Source organism: Heterocephalus glaber, unplaced genomic scaffold, assembly GCF_053883595.1.
Source record: "Heterocephalus glaber isolate CG9 unplaced genomic scaffold, H.glaber_assembly_v1.0 deba00001104, whole genome shotgun sequence".
Lineage (NCBI taxonomy): Eukaryota > Metazoa > Chordata > Mammalia > Rodentia > Bathyergidae > Heterocephalus > Heterocephalus glaber.
Window position 1 is genome coordinate 1939337 of NW_028258193.1, and position 21117 is coordinate 1960453.

General features: G+C 47.2%; 1 protein-coding gene across 5 annotated transcripts in view; it reads right to left on the reverse strand.

The window, feature by feature from the left end:
• The window catches only part of Csmd1 (CUB and Sushi multiple domains 1), a 1515607-nt gene that overhangs the window by 177527 nt on the left and 1316963 nt on the right, over positions 1–21117 (reverse strand). For all 5 annotated transcript variants that reach the window (XM_087210084.1, XM_021248185.2, XM_021248184.2 and 2 more), the window contains 6 exons: positions 17088–17204; positions 13130–13243; positions 11674–11769; positions 6864–7067; positions 5876–6000; positions 5171–5267 (listed from right to left, as the gene is read on the reverse strand). In XM_087210084.1, coding sequence (XP_087066210.1) covers positions 5171–5267; positions 5876–6000; positions 6864–7067; positions 11674–11769; positions 13130–13243; positions 17088–17204 — 753 coding nt within the window. The remainder of the gene's footprint in view (positions 1–5170; positions 5268–5875; positions 6001–6863; positions 7068–11673; positions 11770–13129; positions 13244–17087; positions 17205–21117) is intronic.

Consider the following 21117-nt stretch of genomic DNA (forward strand, 5'->3'; position numbering starts at 1 on the left):
GGGACAGGCGTGATGGGTACCCAGGGAATGTCCACCAGGTGACACTCACCACGGGCGGAAGGGAGCACCAGTGTGTGAAGAAAGAAAAGCAGTCAAGGAAGTCTGTAAGTCTTCAGGGGGTGAACACTCTGAAAATGAAAGGCCTTCTGCCCCTCTGGTTTCCCTCAGAGACTCGGGGTCCCCGGCAGCTGCAGCTCGGCCAGCGACCCCCGGGAGGTCTACCTCGCCCTGCCATGCAGTCCTTTAAGGATGTGCATGCAGGGTGTAGAGAGACCGAGGCCCGCCAGGAACACACCGCAGAGACTCCCTGGAGGAAGCTGGCGGGCCGGGGCTCCCAGCTTCCTGCCATCACTTCGCCTCCTCCTTGCTCCCAAACGCCTGCCTGGGACCTGGGCAGCCCAAGGGCAGAGCAGGTCCCGCAGGGTGCCGGTGCCTGCGGTGCTGACTCACAGCTCCCTCCAGTGGAAAGAGCTCCAGGGGAACAAGACGAACTAATTGCCTAAAAGCAACCAAGTGTCTGTTGGTTACAATCTGAGGACACATGAAGGACTTCTCACTGAGTTTAGCATACAGAAGCTTTTATTATTTATTTGTGGTACTGGAGATTGAATCCTGCATCCCTACCCCATCCCCTTTACTTGAGACAGAGTCTTGTAAAGTTGCTGAATCGCCCAGGTGGGACTCAAACTTGTGATCCTCCTGCCTCAGCCTCCCAGAGAGCTGGGACGACAGGCGTGCGCCACCCCCCCTGGCTCAGCACACAGCATATTTCACAGGATGGACAGAAGTTCACCCGTGCTCCTTACCTAGCAGTGCCAGCATCTTTGGCCAGTCGGTGCCCACACTTCCTGGAACATGCTAGCAGGTGAACAGTGAGGGAAGGAGGGGAGGAGAGAGAACTCCGCACCCAGGCCCTGTGGACAGGGTGCGGTGCCCACAGCCTTTGGAGCCTGGGCCTGTGCCACAATTCACTTCCGCCCCTGCGACGGGGAGTTGGTTCCAGAGCTGTGGCCTCTTCAGGCCCAAACCCTCGGCGCAGCAGCCCTGGAAGAGCACTGTGAGTGCGAGTGGAGGAGACAGAGAGGGCACTTGATTCCACCCCCTGCTGGCTGGCCCTGATGCAACACAGGGACAGACAGCTCCAGAGGGAGGGAGGAGAGCCCGGCCATCGGAGGTCAGACAGGTGACAGATGTCCAGAAAGGACGGGGAGTTTCTGAAGCTGAATGGCTGTGGGCAGGGAGCTGGCCGTCACCCAGGAGGTGACTCTTGCAGGGTGGGGCGCCCTGCTCCCCAGGCCTCTGCTGAGAACAGGGAGGCTGTGACCATCACAGAGACTGACCGCGGGGGGCGTGGTGACAGGAGCCAGGAGGTGCCCACCACTGCTCCTAGTGCCCAAATCCAGACCTTTCTAACTCCCAGACAGACACGGACATCAGCCGGAAACGGGGTGCCACCTTTCCGAGATGCCTGCTGCCCCTCATGCTGTGCTGCTGCTGCATTTTGGGGATGAGGTGGAAAGATCCAAAAGGCGTTGCTCAGCTGGCAGCGCCAACCTGGTGTGTTTTGGGGACATCATCAGCACTGTTTTGCCTGGTTTCTCCTGAGGTTGCGGAGGCTCAGTAGCTTTTCCCACTCCATGGCTTCCTCCCAAGTCCTGGAGAGTCACTCCCTCCATCCACCTTCTCCAAACCCCAGCAGCCACACACGCTCAGAGCCCGAGTCTGTCCTCTGCTCCCAAGTGTCTTGCTTCCATTTTTCCAACGCACCCCCTTAAGGGGTGAGATTCTAGCGCATGCAAGTCTAAAATTAATTCTCAAGCTCCAAGCATGGTGATGTGGACATGCAAACATTCGGTCCATGTTGTTTGACCTTTTTATTTGTCCATCTTCCATGGCTGGATCCCAGTAGGATCAGAGAACCACCTCCACTCCTGCTTCTGCTACAAGTTAACTCTGTCATCCTAAGGCACCTACAAAATTTTAATATGCTCTGAAGTGCTTTACAATAATTATATGTATCTTACATGTGTGTGATCAGTGAGTTGCAGACATGAGAGTAGTCTGCGGATTATCAAGTTGTTGTGATTCAGATCTAAATGTGAGCCCAGCATCTTGAGTTCAGTGGTGGCTCTGAAAAGTGTTCGGGTCCTGGGGTGCTGAGCCCATCAGGGGCCTCATGCAGGACACAGAGCTGGGGGTGCTGGCAGGAGCAGGGGTCTGGGGAGCGGTCACTAGGAGAGTGTACCCCTTTCTCTTTCTCCTCTTCCTGGCCACAACATGAGCCAAATCCCAAATCAATCTTTCCTCAAGCTGATTTTCTCTGGCATTTGTCACAGCAACGAGAAGCTGACACAGAAAACCTGTCCTACGAATTGGTCCTTAATAGTTTCAGCAGTGGCTTTGGGAGGGATGGCCCTGCTGCACATCTGTGATGAAGCATGACCTCCCTCCAGGCCACACAGGGCGCAGGAGCTCGGGGCCCACATGGCACACAGGACAACGGGGGTCCCCAGCTGGGCGACAGCCCAGGTGGTGCCTGGACTCTGCTGTTGCTCCTAGGAGACCATCGGAGGCGCTTATTCCTCACTCAAAATGCAACTGAGAGGTTTTGAAGAACTACTGCCACAGGCAGAATACTTTTGGTCACATTGTTTTACTGTGACCTAGATAGAACAACGCGTAACAAAGTAAACTGGGAAATTTTATTATTGTCCCTGAAGATCCCACCCTCAGACACTGGTATTTATTTCCCTCTAATACTGACTGTCAGCTACAAATCTGTATGCATTTTGCGCTGCTTCATTCATTTATAATTTATAACCTGCTTGCTTCCAAAACTGATTTTAAATCGCTTCAGAAACACAGCCCTCCATCTCTGCCTGTCCAAGCAGAAATGAAAAATCAAAGCACTGAATATATTAAAGGTGTCAATCCTTTCTCCTGAAATATGTACCTTCTAGAACTGCTCATTCCTACTTGTTTTTATTCAACAACTAGCTTTTAAATGAGCTTAATAGTGCCTTTATAAATATTTTTAAGTATCACAGGAATAAAAGTGTTTAAATATTGATTACGTCCTAAAATTCTCAAAGTTCTTCACTGATGTGTCATTGTTTTCATATAATGTTTTGCCTCAAACTCATTCTAAAAATTTTGAAATAACTTCTTGCTAAAAACGTTTTAAGTATAGTACAAAAGGTCTGACACATCCAGCATCTCTAAGTATATTACACAATTATGTCATCTCTATTTATCTATAATACATAAGCATTTGTACCTGTTTTAGAATTTTATTGTTATTTTTGGAAAAGTTGCACATATGGTTTCTCACTTCTTGTAAAAATCTGATGAAGATTTCTCAAAGGCAACAGTTCCCTCCAAATCAAGACTGATGTGGCTGTCTACACTCCAGACCGCATTTAACTTGGTAGAGTTTTTCCAGATGGCCCAGGGCATCCACACCACTCCTCTTAAGACTCCATCAGTCTCGAAGGCTCTTCACCAGTCTTTGTTTTGATCTTTTCATATTTGAAATCCATGAGCCAGTTTCTGGGGATTATTGTTTGGTTTGAGTCTGTCTGCTGCTGCTCAGGACTCAGGCTGGGCACTGGGGTGGGAGTCCCGAGGTGACCCTTCTGTGTGTGTCCCTTCTGGCAGTTCACAGCCCTCAGGCCCTAGGTGGTGGGAGGCGCTGGCCAGGGTCTCCAGGAGCTGAGAGTATCTCCTCCTAGTGCAGCTAGGGACAGCAGGTCACTGCTGCGGCCAGCGCAGAGAAGACCCTGGCACCATAGCTAATGGGCTCTGTTGTCAATATCTGAAATGACCCCGAGAGCCAGGCATTCCGAGGATGGAAGCATGCGCACTTGGCAAAGGGCGTGGGCGCTGGGACGTCCCCTCTGACGGCTCTGCTTCTGTCCTCAAGATGGGCATGGATTTGGGGGAGATGCATGGGGACGGGGAGCACTCGGACCCCCATCAGCACTTCAGCACTGTGTGTGGACCAGCCTGGCCAGTCATACGGTCACCGCCAAAGGAGGCCTTGCCAAGCCTGCCATCTGCCTGCAAGCTGGCATCTGCAGTGGGGAAGCTTCTCTTTCCTCCACAATTTATTCCATTATATGCAAAATAATGAACTTTCTTTTTGTTCTACCAAAGCCCTGGAGTCAACATTTCTAAAAAAAAAAAAAAAAAGCCAAAACACAGCACTGGCTTCTTTAAGAGAAGAACCGCATTTGGAGGAACATTTCAAAGTCATGATTTGGTACTAGCCACCCTAGTATCAGCTCACAGCTGCCGGGTTGTTATTATTTTATATCTCTTGAGAGATGGAGGTAGGACAGGGGTGTATACACACACATGTGCACACACTCAGGTTTTCATTCATGTCTGTAACCATGCACTAAAACCACAGGCTCACATCAGCACCTCTAATTCACGTCGAGCACGCCTGGGCTGCTCTCCCCTCCCCAGCCCCGTTTCCGCTTTGCAGACGTGGGGAACCCAACCGGGTCTCACTCTCCTCCCTGTGTTTCTAGGCCGTGAGCCCCCGCCCTTCAGGCTCCCGGGAACTTCCTCAGGCCCCACTCTGGCTGTGGGCCCTGTCTTCATCCCTCACGCTCAGGCACGAGGCCCCGAGGCACTGTCACCCTGCATCGGCAGCCTTTACCCCTTGGTCCCAGGTCCCCAGGATCCCAGGATGGAGACTCGCCCTGCTCTGCTCTTCTGACCAGGGAAGGGGGAGCAGCGAGGGGGGAGCGGGGTTGCTGTCTGCGGTACCAGAACTACAGGGCCAGCGACTTTCAGAGGCCGGAATGGCACTGTGTGGCATGGAAGGGTGGGGCCTGGGCACCGTGGGGAAGATGGCACTGCAGGTGGCCAAGGCTCGGGTGCCGAGGAGCGGAGCAGGGCCGGGTGGAGAAGGCCCCTTTCTCGGAGGCAGACGGCAGGGCTCTGGCAGCCCAGCTGCATGTGTTCCCAGCTGCCCACTCTTGACTGGCCCTGGTTTCCACCACCCAGGCCAACCTGGGGTCTAACAGCCAAGCCGCCTGCTCCCGGGCCCCACTTCATTCCCTCCCCTTGGGCCTGGCTGGGCTAACCCTGAGGGCCTGTCCTGGAGAGGGACGAGGTCCACTGCAAAGGCCCCAGGGCTGGGTGGTGCTGATTCCCTTACCTGAGAAGCTGCCCAGTCTCGGGGCGCTCAGGTCCCCCCCATCATGGATCTCCAGCGAGTCCCAGTTCTGCTCCGTGGCGAAGCTGATCACTTGGATCTACCAAGGCAGAGGGTTCAGTTAGACGTCAGCCATGGCCAGGTGACATCCACCTGGTCAGACAAGGAGCATCTGGACTAACCGGAATAGACACTGAACCAGAGGAAATGCTGCATGGAATTAGGCACAAAAATCTCTGAAAACGGTACCTTATAGTTTTTATTCCCAAATCAGTTATTTTTATTCCAAATAGAATAACATTATTAGAAAGGATTTTGTGGAATTATTAAGAAAAGATGAATAGATTATGGTCTGTGTCATTTAAAATAGTCATTATAGGGGCCGGGGATTTAGCTCAGTGGTTTCGCCACCTGCTGTGCAAGCACAGGGACCCGAGTTTGATTCCCGGTACCAAAAAAAAAAAATCAATATAAAAGAAAGCAGACAGAAAAAAGAAAAGTAAAAGAAGGTAGAAAAGGAAAGGAAAGAGAAAGAAAAGAACAGAAGGATGCAAAGGAGGGAGGGAGGGCAGGAAGGGAAGTGGAGAAGGAGGGAGAGAAAGGGAAAGAGAAGAGGAGAGGGGAGGGCAGCGGAGGCAGGAAGCCGAAGCCAGAAGCCCTCAGAGCTCCAGCCCGGCACTTAGACTCCAGGCTGCAAGGACGACGCACCTGAATCCCGGAGCCCTCTGTCACCACGATCCTCCACACACAGTTCAGGTTGTTGCCATAGGGCTCAGGGTAGCCCGGGGACAGGATTGTGCCTCTCCGCTGGGTGAAATTGCCACTGCAGGGAACTGAAGGACACAGCCATGTTTCAGGAAAGAGAAACAGTGAGGACCACAGGCGTTTGACCTTTCGTTTTCTATTGCTCTGTGATCACGCAGCGAGGGAAACTTCACCTGCACTGTGATATTTTAGATGGCATTTCTAGTCGAGATAAAGTTCAGTCTTTTAAATTAGCAGCATCAATGATAATTATCAATTACGCAACTAGGTTCTGGATCCTGAGTCTGAGAATAAATCTTTTCGGGATGTGTGAGAAGTGACAGCTCATAACAATGTTGCAGAGTGCATTCTGCTCAGAATAATTTATTTGCGCAGCCCAAGGACCAGGGAGGACCACTGTCCTTCCTCACAGACTGCAAGTCTAGAGCAAGTGGACCGGATGAGGGGTTCCCGGGAGGAGGGAGATGCCCAAGATGTACAAGGATCTCAGGAGCTCAACGCATTAGTTTTCTACACAGAATGAAGCAAACTAACACCACTGTCATCCCGGCCACAGTAACCGATGGATTTCCGGGCATCCTTCAGCACAAAGGTACTAAAAGGGCAATCTACAAGTAACGCAGCAGCAAATCAACATCGGGGTGACTTCCCCAGATGGAATCATGCTGCATGTCCAGCGCTTTACGATGGACACCGTACTTAGTAAATATGAAGGAGGAAAACATGCTTTGTCCTTATGAATCTGATGACTTGTTTTATGAAACAATACCATTAAAGATCTAGCTGTACTCAGTCATTTCTGGTAAAGGAAATGGTGCTCTGGTAGGTCAGGGTCAGGGCCACCTCTGCAGACCCAGCAGTGGCTGAGAAGCAGCTCCCTGGAGGCCTGGGTCCCTCGCGTGGTCTGGCACCAAGCCCGTGACCCCCTTACCCACGCAGCTTGGGATGGAGTCGTTCCACTGCGCTAGTGCGTTGGGTACTGCCCGGCACCGGATGGCCAAGGACCCTTGCAGCAGGTACCCCGGGTTGCACTCAAACCGAATGATGGAGCCTGCCGAGAAGTCGGATCCGATCCTCCTGCCATATCTGGGCTCTGGGACAGAGCTGCACTGGGTGTCGCTGGTCCGGGGAACAGCTGTGGGGAAGGCACAGGTACAGCCATCAGCCTCCTAGGAGGGGCAGCCCGACACGCATCCCTGCTGACATGCGACTGCAGCCTTGAAGGATCTCTGCGGAGGTGACAAGAGGACAGCTCCCCCAGGCACGGTGGGGGCAGATCACCCGGGGGCCGCCTCCAGTGCCCGCCCCCAGGTCCGGTCGGCCGCTCCATACTCCAGCAATCCAGACTCATGCAGCACGCAGACACCCGTGCTGCTGGTGAGGAGATGACAGCAGACTTGTGCTTATCCCCGGCGACCTTCCAGACCACCCGAAAAACTGTTCTGTAAAAGGTTCCTTATGACATGGCCATTGTGATGTGACAATAAAAGGAGAAACAGAGCCACCACGTGACTCCCGATTCCTGAGCATTCATGCAAAAGAAATAAATTCAGGACCTCAAAACATATCTGCCCTCCCATGTTCACTGCAGTTGTACTCACTGCCACCGAGGTGTGGAAACAACCGAAGTGTCCAGCAGCCATGAGTGGACAAAGAAAATTATGCACACGTACACCGGAACTAGTTGCACATGTGACCTACACACAAGGACTTTATTCAGCATGAAAGGAACATCTTGGCACTCGCAGTGCTTGACGTATTTAAGGACACTGGGCCAAGAGAGATAAGCCAGGCACTGAAGGGCCAGCACTGCTGATTCCACAGTCAGGAGAGAAGGGAAGGCAGCTGAGGCTCAGAGAAGCCAGGTGTGGTGGCAGCCACAGAGTTTGGCGAGGGGCCCAGGAAAACCAACTCAAACATGTATTTCCATGCCTTCAAAGGGCTGAAACCTAGGAAAGTCTCAAAATTTTCCTGTCCACACGGGGAGCATTTGCATGTCTCTAGGGCTGCTAGCTGTGAGGAGGACTTTCAGGTAACAACACCTGGGGAAGGCAAGTCCTGCAGCCTGATGAGGGGACACTGAGGCTCTGCCCAGCACACAAACCCACGTGGCCTGGGGGCAGGGAGGACAGGGAAACAGGGCTTCATTTTCTCCCAGAAACCTACAATCAATCTACACAGGTCACTAAGTTGGTGTGAGTAGCTTGAAGGGAGCTGAGAGTTGTTGGACTAAACCAAGGAACTGAACCCAAGGAAACAGACTGCATGTGATCAGGTGTGAACATAAACGACAAGCAACACCACGCCATGCTAAGGACAAACACCAAGGGTAACCGGCCACAGTCAATGGCAGGCACAGCCAGGGGGCGTAAGAGGAGGTGGTGCCTGGAAGGCATGGAGCCGCTCGGCCCAAGTGAGCAGGTGCTCGCTGCAGACAGGAAAGGCTCCGGGTCAGGCGGCCCTGCTACCTGGCCCCTGGGTCTGCTGTTGACTACAATGCTGATGCGCAGGTACTCTGTGTCCAGACAAAGGTGCTAAATGCAAAATAACGCCTGCAGAACAAACCAAAGGTCTGCTCTCACACCCGGAGGAAGAGAGGGCGCCAGGCTCATGAAGAAGTGGGTTGCACTTTTTGACATCTGCGTTGACTGAGTGTACAGTGGCCTCCGGTGCAATGCACTGCCCGCAGCATGGGACGGTCACCAAAGGGTTTGGCCACAGCTGGCAGTGCAGGGCAGGGAGCTCAGAAGCCAGAAGCGGCTCCACAGACCCCGCAGCCTGGACTCCTGGGAGCCAGGAGCTGGGTGGGAAAACCTGAGGACTGATAACTACAAAGAAATGACAAACCTGAACGTTCAGTGCTCAAACTAAGTGCTGCACAGCTACCATGTCTCGGGGAGGTCAGCTTACAGTGGAGGAAACTTCAGGACCACTCAGAAGGGCTAGAAAGGTCCTAGACACTAGAAATTCAGGAGACACTCAGAATCCTCCCTATGACGAGGTCTCCTGCAGCATCTGCTTCTCCCTGCTTGGCTCGGCTGAGGGTGCAGTCAGAGGGCGAGGAAGGGCGGAGCCACTGGGAAGGGCGTCAGGGCTCCCTGGCCTGTGGGGCCCACGCTGTCCTCCCCACCCTTCTGACACCTCTGGGGGCCTGTGAACCGCACGAGCTTCTCCTCCAGGCTGGCAGGGCCCTCAGTATTCTGAACAACACCGAAAGCGCCAAGCAAACTCTTGCCAGGCTCTGGCTCGTTCCTGACGAGTGACTTCCGCAGCCAGGACAGAGCCCAGCCTTTTTGGGGCCATGTGTTCTGATTCAGCCTCTTCTGCCCCTTCACAAATGCAGCCTCCTGCTCTCAGAGTGTGGGAAACAAACAAAGCTCGGCGAATACCTAGGTTGCTTAGGACACATCTTGAGCCTCTCTGCAAGTTCCTTTCTTCAGGAGTCTGAGCGATGGCGACATCGTCATCATTTGTGTGTCCACTTCGTACCCCCACTTAGTACCCAGGGTGCCACGGCAGGCAGGGACCAAAGAGCTGCAGGTGGGATGGCAGCTCCCACGGCGGCACATGCGTCTTTGCCCTTTGACTCAACTGCGGTGCTTTTCACCCACGCGTGTGGCAGCCCGGTCCAGGGGCGCCATCGGCACGTCTGTTAACCAGGACGAGCCTCCTACAACCACCAAATCACAAGCTTGTGTGTGGTTTCTAAGCTTCAGTACATTATGCACGAGCGAAGCCACGCATGGTGCAGGAAAGTGCTATTCAGCGAAATGGTATACAACAGAGTTCAGAGAATTTCAAAGCCTTCATTTAACTATGACTGCTCAAAAACCGATGTTCAATTTGACTTTTCATATGTATTGAAAACTTTCCCTGTTGCTGTTGAGTGGTTTAAAAATTGCATTCAGGATCCTCTTTCATCACCTCCAGAGGATTTAGATTTGGTAAGGTGACATTGATTTTCATATACACTCACTGGTAGAGAACAAGAAATAGAGGTAAATGGAGACTTTGTAAAATACTGAAGATGTTAGATTCATTATATATTCTTAAGAACAAGGGGAAATGGACTGCTTCAGTGTTTTACTTTCCTTTCTACATTTTCATGACAACGTATGGTTTTAAATTAAGAAGCATAATTTTAAAAAGCATGTTTTCTGATGACACATAGAGATAAACTAGACACTGGGTCACTTGCATTATATGATAATGTTCGAATCTTTACAGAAATCAAAGGAAGCCCTTGGACACTTGAATAACACCAGTAACTTGAACATTTCCAGGGAAAAGGCATTTAAAATCAGTCAGTCTAGTTTCTTTATCAATAGGATGGTTTGTGAATTTGTTTTTGCAAAGTAATTTAGAAGTTAAAGAAAATTAGCAGTGGAAAGAAGCAGGCTGCTTAAACTGCCATTCCCTGATGGTCAATGGTTTTAATACTAGTTATTTATATTTTAATAAAGGTTAAAGTCTGCAATGATGTAGCTACTTTTATTTTTTTTATTTATTTTTATTTTTTTGGTACCGGGGATTGAACTCGGGTCCTTGGGCTTGCGCAGCAGGCAACGAAACCACTGAGCTAAATCCCCGGCCCTATGTAGCTACTTTTAATTCAGCGGCATCAGCTTTCCATGAACTGCTACATAAGTGGGATTAACAATATTTTGGCCTCACACTGGCCTGTCAAACATCACTCCCACTCTTTCATTAATCTTTAAATAATCTCACTGCTGAAAACTGAGGGATTGGAGAGCGTGGCTTTTCCAATGTGAGGTTACTGGGAAAGATTTATACATGAGATGACATTATTATTCTACATATTTTTGAGAAAATATTATAAAGAATGCTTTATAGAGACATCTTTACTAAAGAAAAGAAGCTGTTGCAAGGTCTCAGAGAACAACCGAGACCTGAAATAACTACACACTGCTTCTCTTTTTGAACACACAGTTTATCTCTGAAGATGGTGATCTCTTTCGGATCTCAGCCTGTCAGTCATTACCAGTTCCATCCAGAGTGTCTCTCTGCTTCTGAAAGTGTTTGCGCTGTCTATGTGGCAGTTTTTCAAGTTCAAATAACGAATATGCAAAGCAAAGAGGAAATGCAGTAGGTGAAAAATAGTTCTTTACTTTACAGAATTTTAAGCCATCCCAAATAAGCTCCAAATTTAAAAATAAGTAGGAAAGTATTGAAGTATTGAAGGTGAATAAAAGGCAAATGATCTGAAATAGGAAATCAGTTACGGTGGCAGATGCTTGAGTGATATTTTACGTTTTGTTTGGTTTTGTTAAATTGTCTTTGAAGATAGTTTTAATAATAAGATGCAGAATTATATATTATGCATTTTAAATGCATTTTATTAGTGCAGTGACAAGACCTAACCACTATAAAATAGTTTTCTGCATTAGATAAAGCATTTTATCTGCACTCATTTTGGCAACATGTAAAGAGCTATGCATGCTGGGGATCGAACCCAGGGCCGGGACATGCAGGTGAGCACGGTGCTACTGATCTCCCCATCTTGGGCAGTGTTGGGGTAATGTTATCGTGTCCTTCTAGTCAAAATACAAATTCAAGTGTGAAAAGACGAACTAATGTCTGCATGAAATCATTTTACGATAAATATATGAGTATTCGCAATTCCCTAAGTACCCCCAGTGCAATTCAGACACTTTTGGCCGCTTGTCTGACAGCAGGGGCAGGGCCAGTGGCCGAGACAGCAGCAGCTGACAGGCCTTTACCTTGGAACAGGAAGTGGAAGCCCCTGGCAGACGCACCGCTATTCGCACTGAATCGAAGGAGAATTTGATTAGATGTGGCTAACGGCAACGTTTCACCTGCAAATAAAACAGATAAAACAAGAGATCCAGAAAATGCGCAGCACTGGGACAAATCATAGTTTTCTGGAAAATAAGCCCTACCTTGAAATTTCACAAGTTTTTAAGCTTTTAAAGTAAATTTCATGTTGGGGCTTAAGATCCAAACATAATGATTTCATAAAGATTTCAAAACTCTGTTCTTGCTCATGCATTCTATTAAAGTGAGCTCTAACCAATGTTTCATTTATGCTCTTTTCAAGAAAGGACCAATAATATTTTTAGCCGACAATATTGGAGGTAAAACTATCAGGTGAATCTTTTACTTTAAATTACTTTAATTTGATCATTACTTGCTAAAATTTTATTTCAAATTAAGAAAATTTCCTTGACTTCAAACTCACTCTAGGTATTGAAGGACTCAGAAAAAGTCTTCTGAAATATATCCCTTAGCTCTTTAAAGTGCACACAGAGAAGGAGGAAGAGGAGAAGTAAAAAGAATTGAGATGTGTTATACACGGGTGCCAACTCCTCATGAAGAATGCAGTCAGTATGTTCTGAATTATGGACCAGTGAAACATAAAAATTAAGAAATGAAGCACACACAGGAAACGGGGAAGGACCTTCCTCAGGCACCGCAGGGAGCCTGTCAACTGGCCAGAGCTTTTGCAGGGAGCCTAGTACTGAAGACCAGGATTCCAAACACACATCTTTGATGCATTCCTCCCCACAACTTTGGCAGGAAGGAACAAAACATAAGTCTTAAGACTTTCAGGGACTAAGGAAATAGTAACAAACTAGGAAATCTTAACATTGGTTGGTCAAAATCTGTGACGCACGCAGTTGACTTTACTTGGTAAATTCACTGAGTAGGTCTGCACAGCAAGGCCTGGTAAGCGGCTGGTCATCTGTGGTGGGGAGCAACACAAGCTGCTACATCAGTCAGATGGAAGGCAGCGCCCCGTGGACACCTGAGTCTGAGGGTGCTTCCTACACCCACGTCTTTGCAGGTTTGGAATGACTCAGGACAAAATGTTACAAGTTTTTACTGCAAGGGGAAGGTTAAGTCACAAAGAATAAAAAACAAAATATAGAAGACACCTTATTGTCCCTTTTTTCTGACATTTACTTCTTTTACTAAGATAAATATTATATTTTCCATAATCCTGGTAAGTAAAATGATAAAGCCAGGTGTTTTATATACAGGATAAAAACACTTCTGAACTCCAACATCTAAAATACAACTTTGCCAAACACACCTGCAAATTCAACAATGGTTAAATTTCTCATTCATCAAAAAAGGAAAAGAAATAGGCAAGTTGGAAATTAATCTCCATCACAGTGCAATGGAATTAAACGAAAACATTGCTTGAAATTTTACCTGAGTGAGACCCAGAGAGGGAGCTAAGCAGCCTGGCTTGGGGATGAGTCCCATCAAATAATTCCACCAGATCACTGAGTGCCGTCTGGAAGTAGGCAAACTGTCCAAATACCACTGGAAGACAAGGGGTAGAGGGCACAGAATCAAAGCAAAATCAACAAGAAGTTTCACCCCCGCAAAGTATCATTATCCTAAGAAATGTCTGTCATCTAAGTTTTCAGTGATTAAACAATTTTATGTTGCTTTTTGATCTTCTAGTACTTCACAGAAGGAAGAAAATTACTGTTTCCTGTAAAATTTGAACATTTAAAAAGGATTGTTTTCTTATAATGAACAGTACAATAAGATAGTATAAGAACATCTCTATAGGAATCTTACTTATTTTTGATTAATTAGCGACATTTCATTTGGTGAAAAGTAACACAGTTATCAAGCAGCATGATAATCTGGTGAGGAATTTAAAACTCATCACCAAAAGTTATTATTCTAATTCCCATTAATCTCAGTCCTATGCCTGATTCAGCGGGATACTGTAGGAATTGGGTGTTTGAGTCCACTGTACAGTTTCATCTATGCTACAGGTACATAAGGTTGGATGTTCACACCTCCTGCAAGTAAAATGTAACTATATATTTCACAGTCCAAATCTTATCAATGTCTGTGAAATTGACAATAAATGTGTCTTTACAATATTTAGGAGAACGTGTGGCCTGGTATCTATTTATAAGCAACAAGCAAGCTATCCTTTGCTTATTTTTATGTAAGCCTTATACAGCAGTCATTCTAAATCATTATGAGCAATGAATGGCACTGTGTAGGTCAATTTTGTGTCAGTATTCTAGTGGAAAAATTAATGTATAAGCACACCTGAAGCAATCCAACTTTAACATCGTGGTTGTATCTGCAGGTACATCCCTGAGTACTGTGTGCATATATAATAGACATCTAAAAACATCTAAGACACAGCTTTTACTTTGAGATTTTAATACTTCCTCGAGAAAACACAAAGGGGTCTGACAAGTGAGGCAGATTTTCCCAGTGGGTGAAGGCTACTAAAGTCCTCGAGGCTCTGAGATCGGAGTGGCAGAGAACATTACAGTCTCTCTGAATGCCTCATAAAACCCTTCCTGCCCCACCACCTCCCGAATCAATTACATTTTTATCATGTTGGAGGCTGAATGCTCCAGTTCTGTAATTCGTATAACAGTGAAACAGCTGCACATACGTCCTACTTTTCTACAAGAAAATCACCAGCTCCATGCTAGCAACCAAGGGGAATGAAGGAGATGCCGAGGCGGCCCCAGGGCTCTCCTCGCTGACCTGGGCCAGGTCTTCACACCGGATGTGGACACAGAGCACAGGAAGTCAGTAGCCAAAGGGTACCCAGCTCATCCTGGTGGACCCCAAGCCTGCTCCTGCCCCTGACCTGGGTTCCAAATCACAGCAAACAGCACACCCATGTGCTGAGAGATAGGCTGTGCACAAGGGTGTCCACGCCGCCACCTCTGCCGGAAGTGTGGAGTTGGGACAGAGTAGGAAGAAAGAGCCATTGGGCCTGAAGGCCCCGGAGTGGTTACTGCATTACTGCTAGTCTTCCAACAAGGAGAACTGAACCGTTGTGCGTGTGTCGGAATCTTAACAAGGAAGCGTTTTATGGCAAGTGGAACACAAAGAGCAGAATCCTGGAGCTGACAGTTGTGGCTGAGTCTGAACAGGACCTATCTGCAAGGCCAGTGGCCCTCATCACAGGGCCTTGAGGGACAGGGCTGGACACCTGACCCACACTTTACCCACATGCATTTTACCACTTTACCCAAAGAGCGAGTCCCAGTATTTATCGAGATGTGAACGTGGTCCGATCTTGGTTTATAAACGAGACTTTACACTGCCTTTGGATGGAAAGGGAGGAAATGGGGCCTCTGATGTCCTGCCTTAAATGTCACTTCCCATTTTCGAGCTTGAGTGGCGCACACAGGGAGTGGATTTCCTTCCTGGTAAGGACAGAGAAGCTCTGTGCTGCAGTATGCACACGGCCACATGGTGCACCACGAGTGTGTCAGGTGTGGCTGAATGGCACAGACCTGTGTGTGGTGGTACTCATCTCCACTGGAGAACTCATTGCTCATCAATCAATCGGTCTCCACGGAAAGAAGAAAGAAGCAGGAAAGGGAAAGTGGGATGGGAAAGGTTTTATCGAGTACCCTGTACAGCTCCTATATCCCAAAACAGACCTTTCTTTAGATAGCATATAAAGCTCGTGTCACCAAAGCTTTCAGATTGGGTCTTAATGGGAAATTATAATCAATATTTCGAATGGGAATGGAGCTTTTTCTGCACAAAAATTATAGTTTCATTGGCACGTATAACAGAATTTTATAATAAACTATAATAATAGAATGAGGCTGCTATACAATAGAATAATAATGCTAGAATAATAATGCTAGAATAAGGCTGCTAAGTATGTTGAATTAATAAAATATAAAAGGAATATTTGTGTCAAAGTAATTGAATAAATATTGAATATTTAGTTAAAAAATGTCTTTCCCTACATTAACACAGAATCAGGACTGAGGTTAAATAAGGGTCTTCAGACAATCTGGCGCAGCCTAGAGTGGGAAACAGAAACTGCCCCATGTGCTGTCACCACTGGGTGAGAGAAGACCCTTGGAAGTCAGTCTCCACTTCAGCAGAGTCCACTGAGAGGCGGACCTGCTCGGCTTCCAAGTGCGTCCCCGTCCTATCCCCTTCTGCCCCTCCTTCAGCCTTAGACTGGACAGGCCGATCCTCATGGGGAGTGGAGAGCAGTCCTGCCATACAGACGGTCCAGCGAAGGCATGGGTCCTCTGCGGCTCCTGAGCAGGGCAGCTGTGGCCGGTTTCCCTGTGGCTCAGTCTGGGATCAAGGGGCCAGTGGACGCATAGCAGAGGCACCAGAGCTTGTTTCTCACATGCAAGTGTCTTCCCCAGCAACTGAATTCCCAGCATAAAACTGTGTTTTCTTCAGATGTTTTATCTCCAATACATGCTGACCTTAGAATTCTTATTTGCTTTCTTTCTACATGGGTGATTGCTAACTTAATATAAACAAAACCCTTGGCCAGGTGGGGTTTTAACTCCACCACTGGGAAAGCAGAAGTGGCCTGTGAGACTGGAAAAGCGAGGCTGGCTTACTTCAGGGAAGACCCACAGGAGACGCCCTCCTGGGCAGAGCGGGCAGGCATGGACAGTGCAGAATTTGGGAAGCCAGGGGACGCAGAGTCAGTCTGCAAACCTGCTGGGGGAGGCAGAGTGAGAAGGCACTGGGAGCCACCAGGACTCTGCATTTACAGCCTGAAGATGCAGAAGGGGCTGAGGCCTCTGACTCCCAAACCCACCAGCCGGCTGTGCACAGAGAGAGACTGCACGCTCCTCACCCATAGCTCCTGGCTTTGCAGTACCACGATGGAATACGGGAGCCTGAGCACACTGAGCAAGAGCTCTACCACCGACTTGGGTCCCGAGCCCCTTTTTATTATTTTTGTTTTGAGGCAAGGACTTGCTAAGTCATCTTAGCAAGTCATCTTGGGCTGCAACTTAATATCCTCCTGCCTCAGCCTCCCAAGTAGCAAGGGTTACAGGGATCTGCTGCCCCATCCACCTCGGAAGCACATGTTACTTTGCCATCATCCTCTACGCACAAGCATCCAATTAAAACAGCTATTTCCCAGAGAGACAGAATGGGCCACGTCCACGCCTTGTGATTCATCTGGGTCAGACTCCTGGGAAGCAAGACGAACGTGTAATATCATGGTGGTGAGAGAACAGTAGTGGACCCTGTGTGGAGAGGCTTGGGAAACCCGCCTCAACGCAATCTATTTTATGCTGTCTTTTTAGTAAGATGTGGGGCATTTATTGAATGACAGAGCAATCAGCACTGAAAGGACTATGGCACCAATTAGAAAGTAAAGGCAATGGCTTACCAAATTCCTTCGGCACAGTTATGGCGTAGAGGCAGGTCTGACCCGCCGTGTAGTTGCCCGGGTAGTTAGGGGACAGGACCACGCCCTCGGACCCCGAGTACTGGCCTCCACACGGAGCTGAAAGCAAAATGGCCAAGACAGTGAGCTTCGGGGCCGAGACAAGGGGCTGGGGCTGCGGGTGTGGGGCGCCGGCTTCGTCAAAGCTCAGGGAGAATACGGAAGTGAAGAGCTTGCTCTGCACTGCTGCCAAAAGGAACAGGAAAAGGCAGGCTGACCACAGTAAATGAAATCTATTCACTTTTGGGAAAACGGCTATCAAAATCATAGCTGCAATAAAGACAAACAATTAAACTACTTGGAGGGTCCCTGCACTTGTCTACTTTACATAAATCATCACGTTAACTTAAGAGGTAGAACGGTCACTGCTATTTTCTATGAGACTAATAAGAGCCAGAAAGAATCAAAAGTACTATTTTGCCTTTTAGGCCTGAACTCTACATTGCACAAATTCTGTTAAAGAGCAGCATATGTAACTGTTAAGCAGTGGTGCGTGTGGGGCCTCTTTGGGCAAATCCAGTGGTAGATAAATGGAGGGTGCAATGGAGAACCAGTGTGCATTGCACACCTGTGCATGCGTGTGAGTCTCAGAGTACATCTGGGTCTTGATTTCCCCCATTATCTCACTTACCCTGGTTTTTGCTGAAAAAAATCAAAACCAACAGGAAGATGTTCTACTATACATGCTTAAAACACTCTTTAAGCACCAAGAAATAGACTTCCGTTTGAGTCGCGGTGATTTCGTGCTCAGTTTTTGAATTAAGTCACCAGCACTTCCATGCCACATATCTGATGCAAATCGAGGCTGGTGCCCTTCAGTTTGCTCAGCTCCAAGCTGCCCTTGCTGGGTGTGGCCTGACTCTAACTGGTTTCCTGGTTGCACCGTCCCTGTTAGAATTCAGTGTCTGAGAACATTTATATTTCTACAGCTCATTTATTCTTCATATGGCAATTTTTAAGTATCAAAATAATACAAATTAGAGATAGCGGCTTTAACCCCTTGAATGTTAATTAGCACACTGTTAAATTCTAATTGATGGACAGAATGATGTCCAAGATTAATAGGATGCCTTGAAATACCATAATGCCCATGTGCAGGCACCCCATTAAAGATTTGTCAAGAGATTTAATGATCCATCAACTGATTTTCCCAAATCCTTGCTTTAGCATGGCTTGGAAAACTCAAGTCCCATTCTGAGTCAAAGGACAGCAGCTTGGGGATCTGATGGCTCTGATGCTGTCCACGACCAGCTAATAGAGATTTTACGGAATAGACTCAGCAAGGCCTCGTGCTAATGTTTAATTCAGGAAAATTTATCATTATAACACCCCCACAGACATGTTCACAAGTGTCAACAGAAAATTGCTATTTTCAACTTTAGGTGGAGGACATTTCTGTAAACTGATCTTCAAGGTGGACGGATTCGAGGTGACAGCCTCAGTTTCATTCAGCCTTATTTCAGAACTATCTTATTTCCCCTCGAAAGCTTGAAGGTCAAAGTTCTAAAAATAACTAGAAATGAAGAATGGAAATTCATTTTATTTTTCCCAAGTCCTGTAACATTCAAGTAGATCATTTTGCAAATACCTCTCTCCCAGCCAAACAATTCTTTTCCTTCAAATTTGACACAAGAAGTTTGAATGAAAAGTGGGGGAAAATATTATCGCTGGGCCAACATTTTGATGTGAGAATTTCATGAATGGGAAACACTCTAATCAAGGACATTTTCTGACCTATTTCTTAAGGTAAAACTACAAAGATTTGCTTTGTCTGGGGGTAGAATAAAAGAGCGCTATCTTGTGACAACAGAATAGTAAAAGAAAGTCTAAATGAAATGAAGGAAAACTGGCCTTCTGGTCTTTATTTGCCTTGGTGGATCATGCTTAGGTCCAGACTTCCTTCTCAGATTGACAGGCTAAGCACCAAAGCTACAGAATACATTCCAGACTCAGCCAAATGCTTTTGAAATTGATAAGCATACATGGAGAGTTTTCATTTAATTATTATTTCATTGAACTACTAATAATTATTATTTCCATGCTCTTGTGTTAAACTATGAAGCAGGCACAATCCTTCTCCTGTTTAAAGTTAATTTATATTAATGGAATGACAGGAAGAATAAGCATATGTCAGTTTACTGTCTGGTGCCAGCCTATTAAAGCATTTTCTAACTGAATAAAGACAGGCCGGAGAGGTCACGTAGATGATCGAAAGGGACCACGCATCCATTTTGTTAAGTGGAATCTCTGCCCCATCCATATGAGGCAACCAAAGGCTATCAGACTGAGTGTGTGGAGAACAAGATGGGCCACAGAGCCACTGAGCCCACGAAATGGACACTGGGCACTGCAATTCAGCTCCAACTCCACAGCAAACCCAGAGACAAAGGCTGTAGGCGACAGACAGAATCACCAGGACAGAGCACACTCATAAAGCTAAGCAGACTGGACCAGCCCGGCCTGTGCCCTACCATATGGAAACCATCAAAATGCTCAAAAATAAGGCAAGACTCCCAACGTCACACTGCTATTGAAGCAAGACTTACCAAAAAAGACAAAGCAAGTTTCCCCAGGCTAAGCAAATCCCCCTAGACTTCCCCTTCCTTACACTATTGTTCTTTGTCCTGTCAAAAATAAAATTAGTAACTTTGTCCCTGTAAATAAGGTTCCACAACCTCTTGTTCTCATAAGATCCTGTTTTTACCTGACCAAATACACCAAGATATCTAAGTTACAAAACTGTCACAAACTTGGCTAACTGTCTTTGTTCAGCTTCTGTCCCCAGGTTTCATGTCCCTAGGGAGACCCACTCCTCCTTGACAACATGTATAAAACTAGAGCCCTTTCTTTGTTCTAGGCTCAGCCTTTGGACTCCAGTTCACTGAGGTGGTGCGCACCTAAAATCCTGGAATAAATCCTCCTCTTCCTCCTGTGGTTTCTCTTGTTTCTTAAATTCTATAACACTGTGAGCAACCACAGACATGGACCCCTGCCCAGGCACATCCTGAGAAACTGCTGGGCAGCACCTCCACCCCAGATGCCTGGGGCATATAAACAGAATGCCAGGTTCCATGGTTTCTGAGTTTTGATTACTGTAAATCAAAATCAAGAATATAACAATAACAACAACAACAACAACAAACACCCATGCTAGAATTCACAGGTCTTCAGACATGGAAAAATAACAATCTTTGATTCAAAATTTGATCTCATCTTTTTTTGCCCAAATAGGACTTCACTGTTTCATGTTTATTCTGTGGCTAAAGTATTGCCACCCTTCCATAGATTCAAATTACATTTGAATACAGTGCAAAGTAAATTCCCTTAGTGTTATTATTTACAATTCATCAGGCTCATGGTTGTTCCTGAATTTTCCATCCTTGTTTTTTCTCCAGTACCCTGGTCCTCTTACATAACCTCCAAGGCCTTTACATCGGATTAGAAACACAGCTGGGTGCCCACACCCCTGAAGGACACAGCAAAGGGACAGTCAGCCTGGGTCACTAAGCCTGCAGGGGAGCTTGCTACAAGCGGCTGTCATTGGATTCACCTGTCTTCTGCCCAAGAAAAGCAGTAACAAGTTCCTGTCTTTACTGCTATGGGTAAAAGACGGAAGAACTGGCCGACTGACAGGTAGACCTTTTCAACAAAATTTACTTTATCCATTCATTGACTAGAAATGCCTTAGAAATCTCAATTCAGCTCTTACTCCTTTATCTGGCAGTGCTGGTCCTGCCAGAGAAGACGCCCAAACTGAATGCCCTGGGGGTCGGGGGTGATGGATTTAAGCACAGGAATAGCAGAAGGTACAGGTAAATTAGGTCTCGTGTGTTTGTTTGCTTTGATTTTTCATGTGCTCATTTTTTAAAGCCTTATTTGATCAGAGGGCACCAGCAACATTATTAGAGAGGTGGAAAACACATTCCTTTCCTAAATTCAATTTATTGAACTGAACTGGTCCTTTAGTGCATTG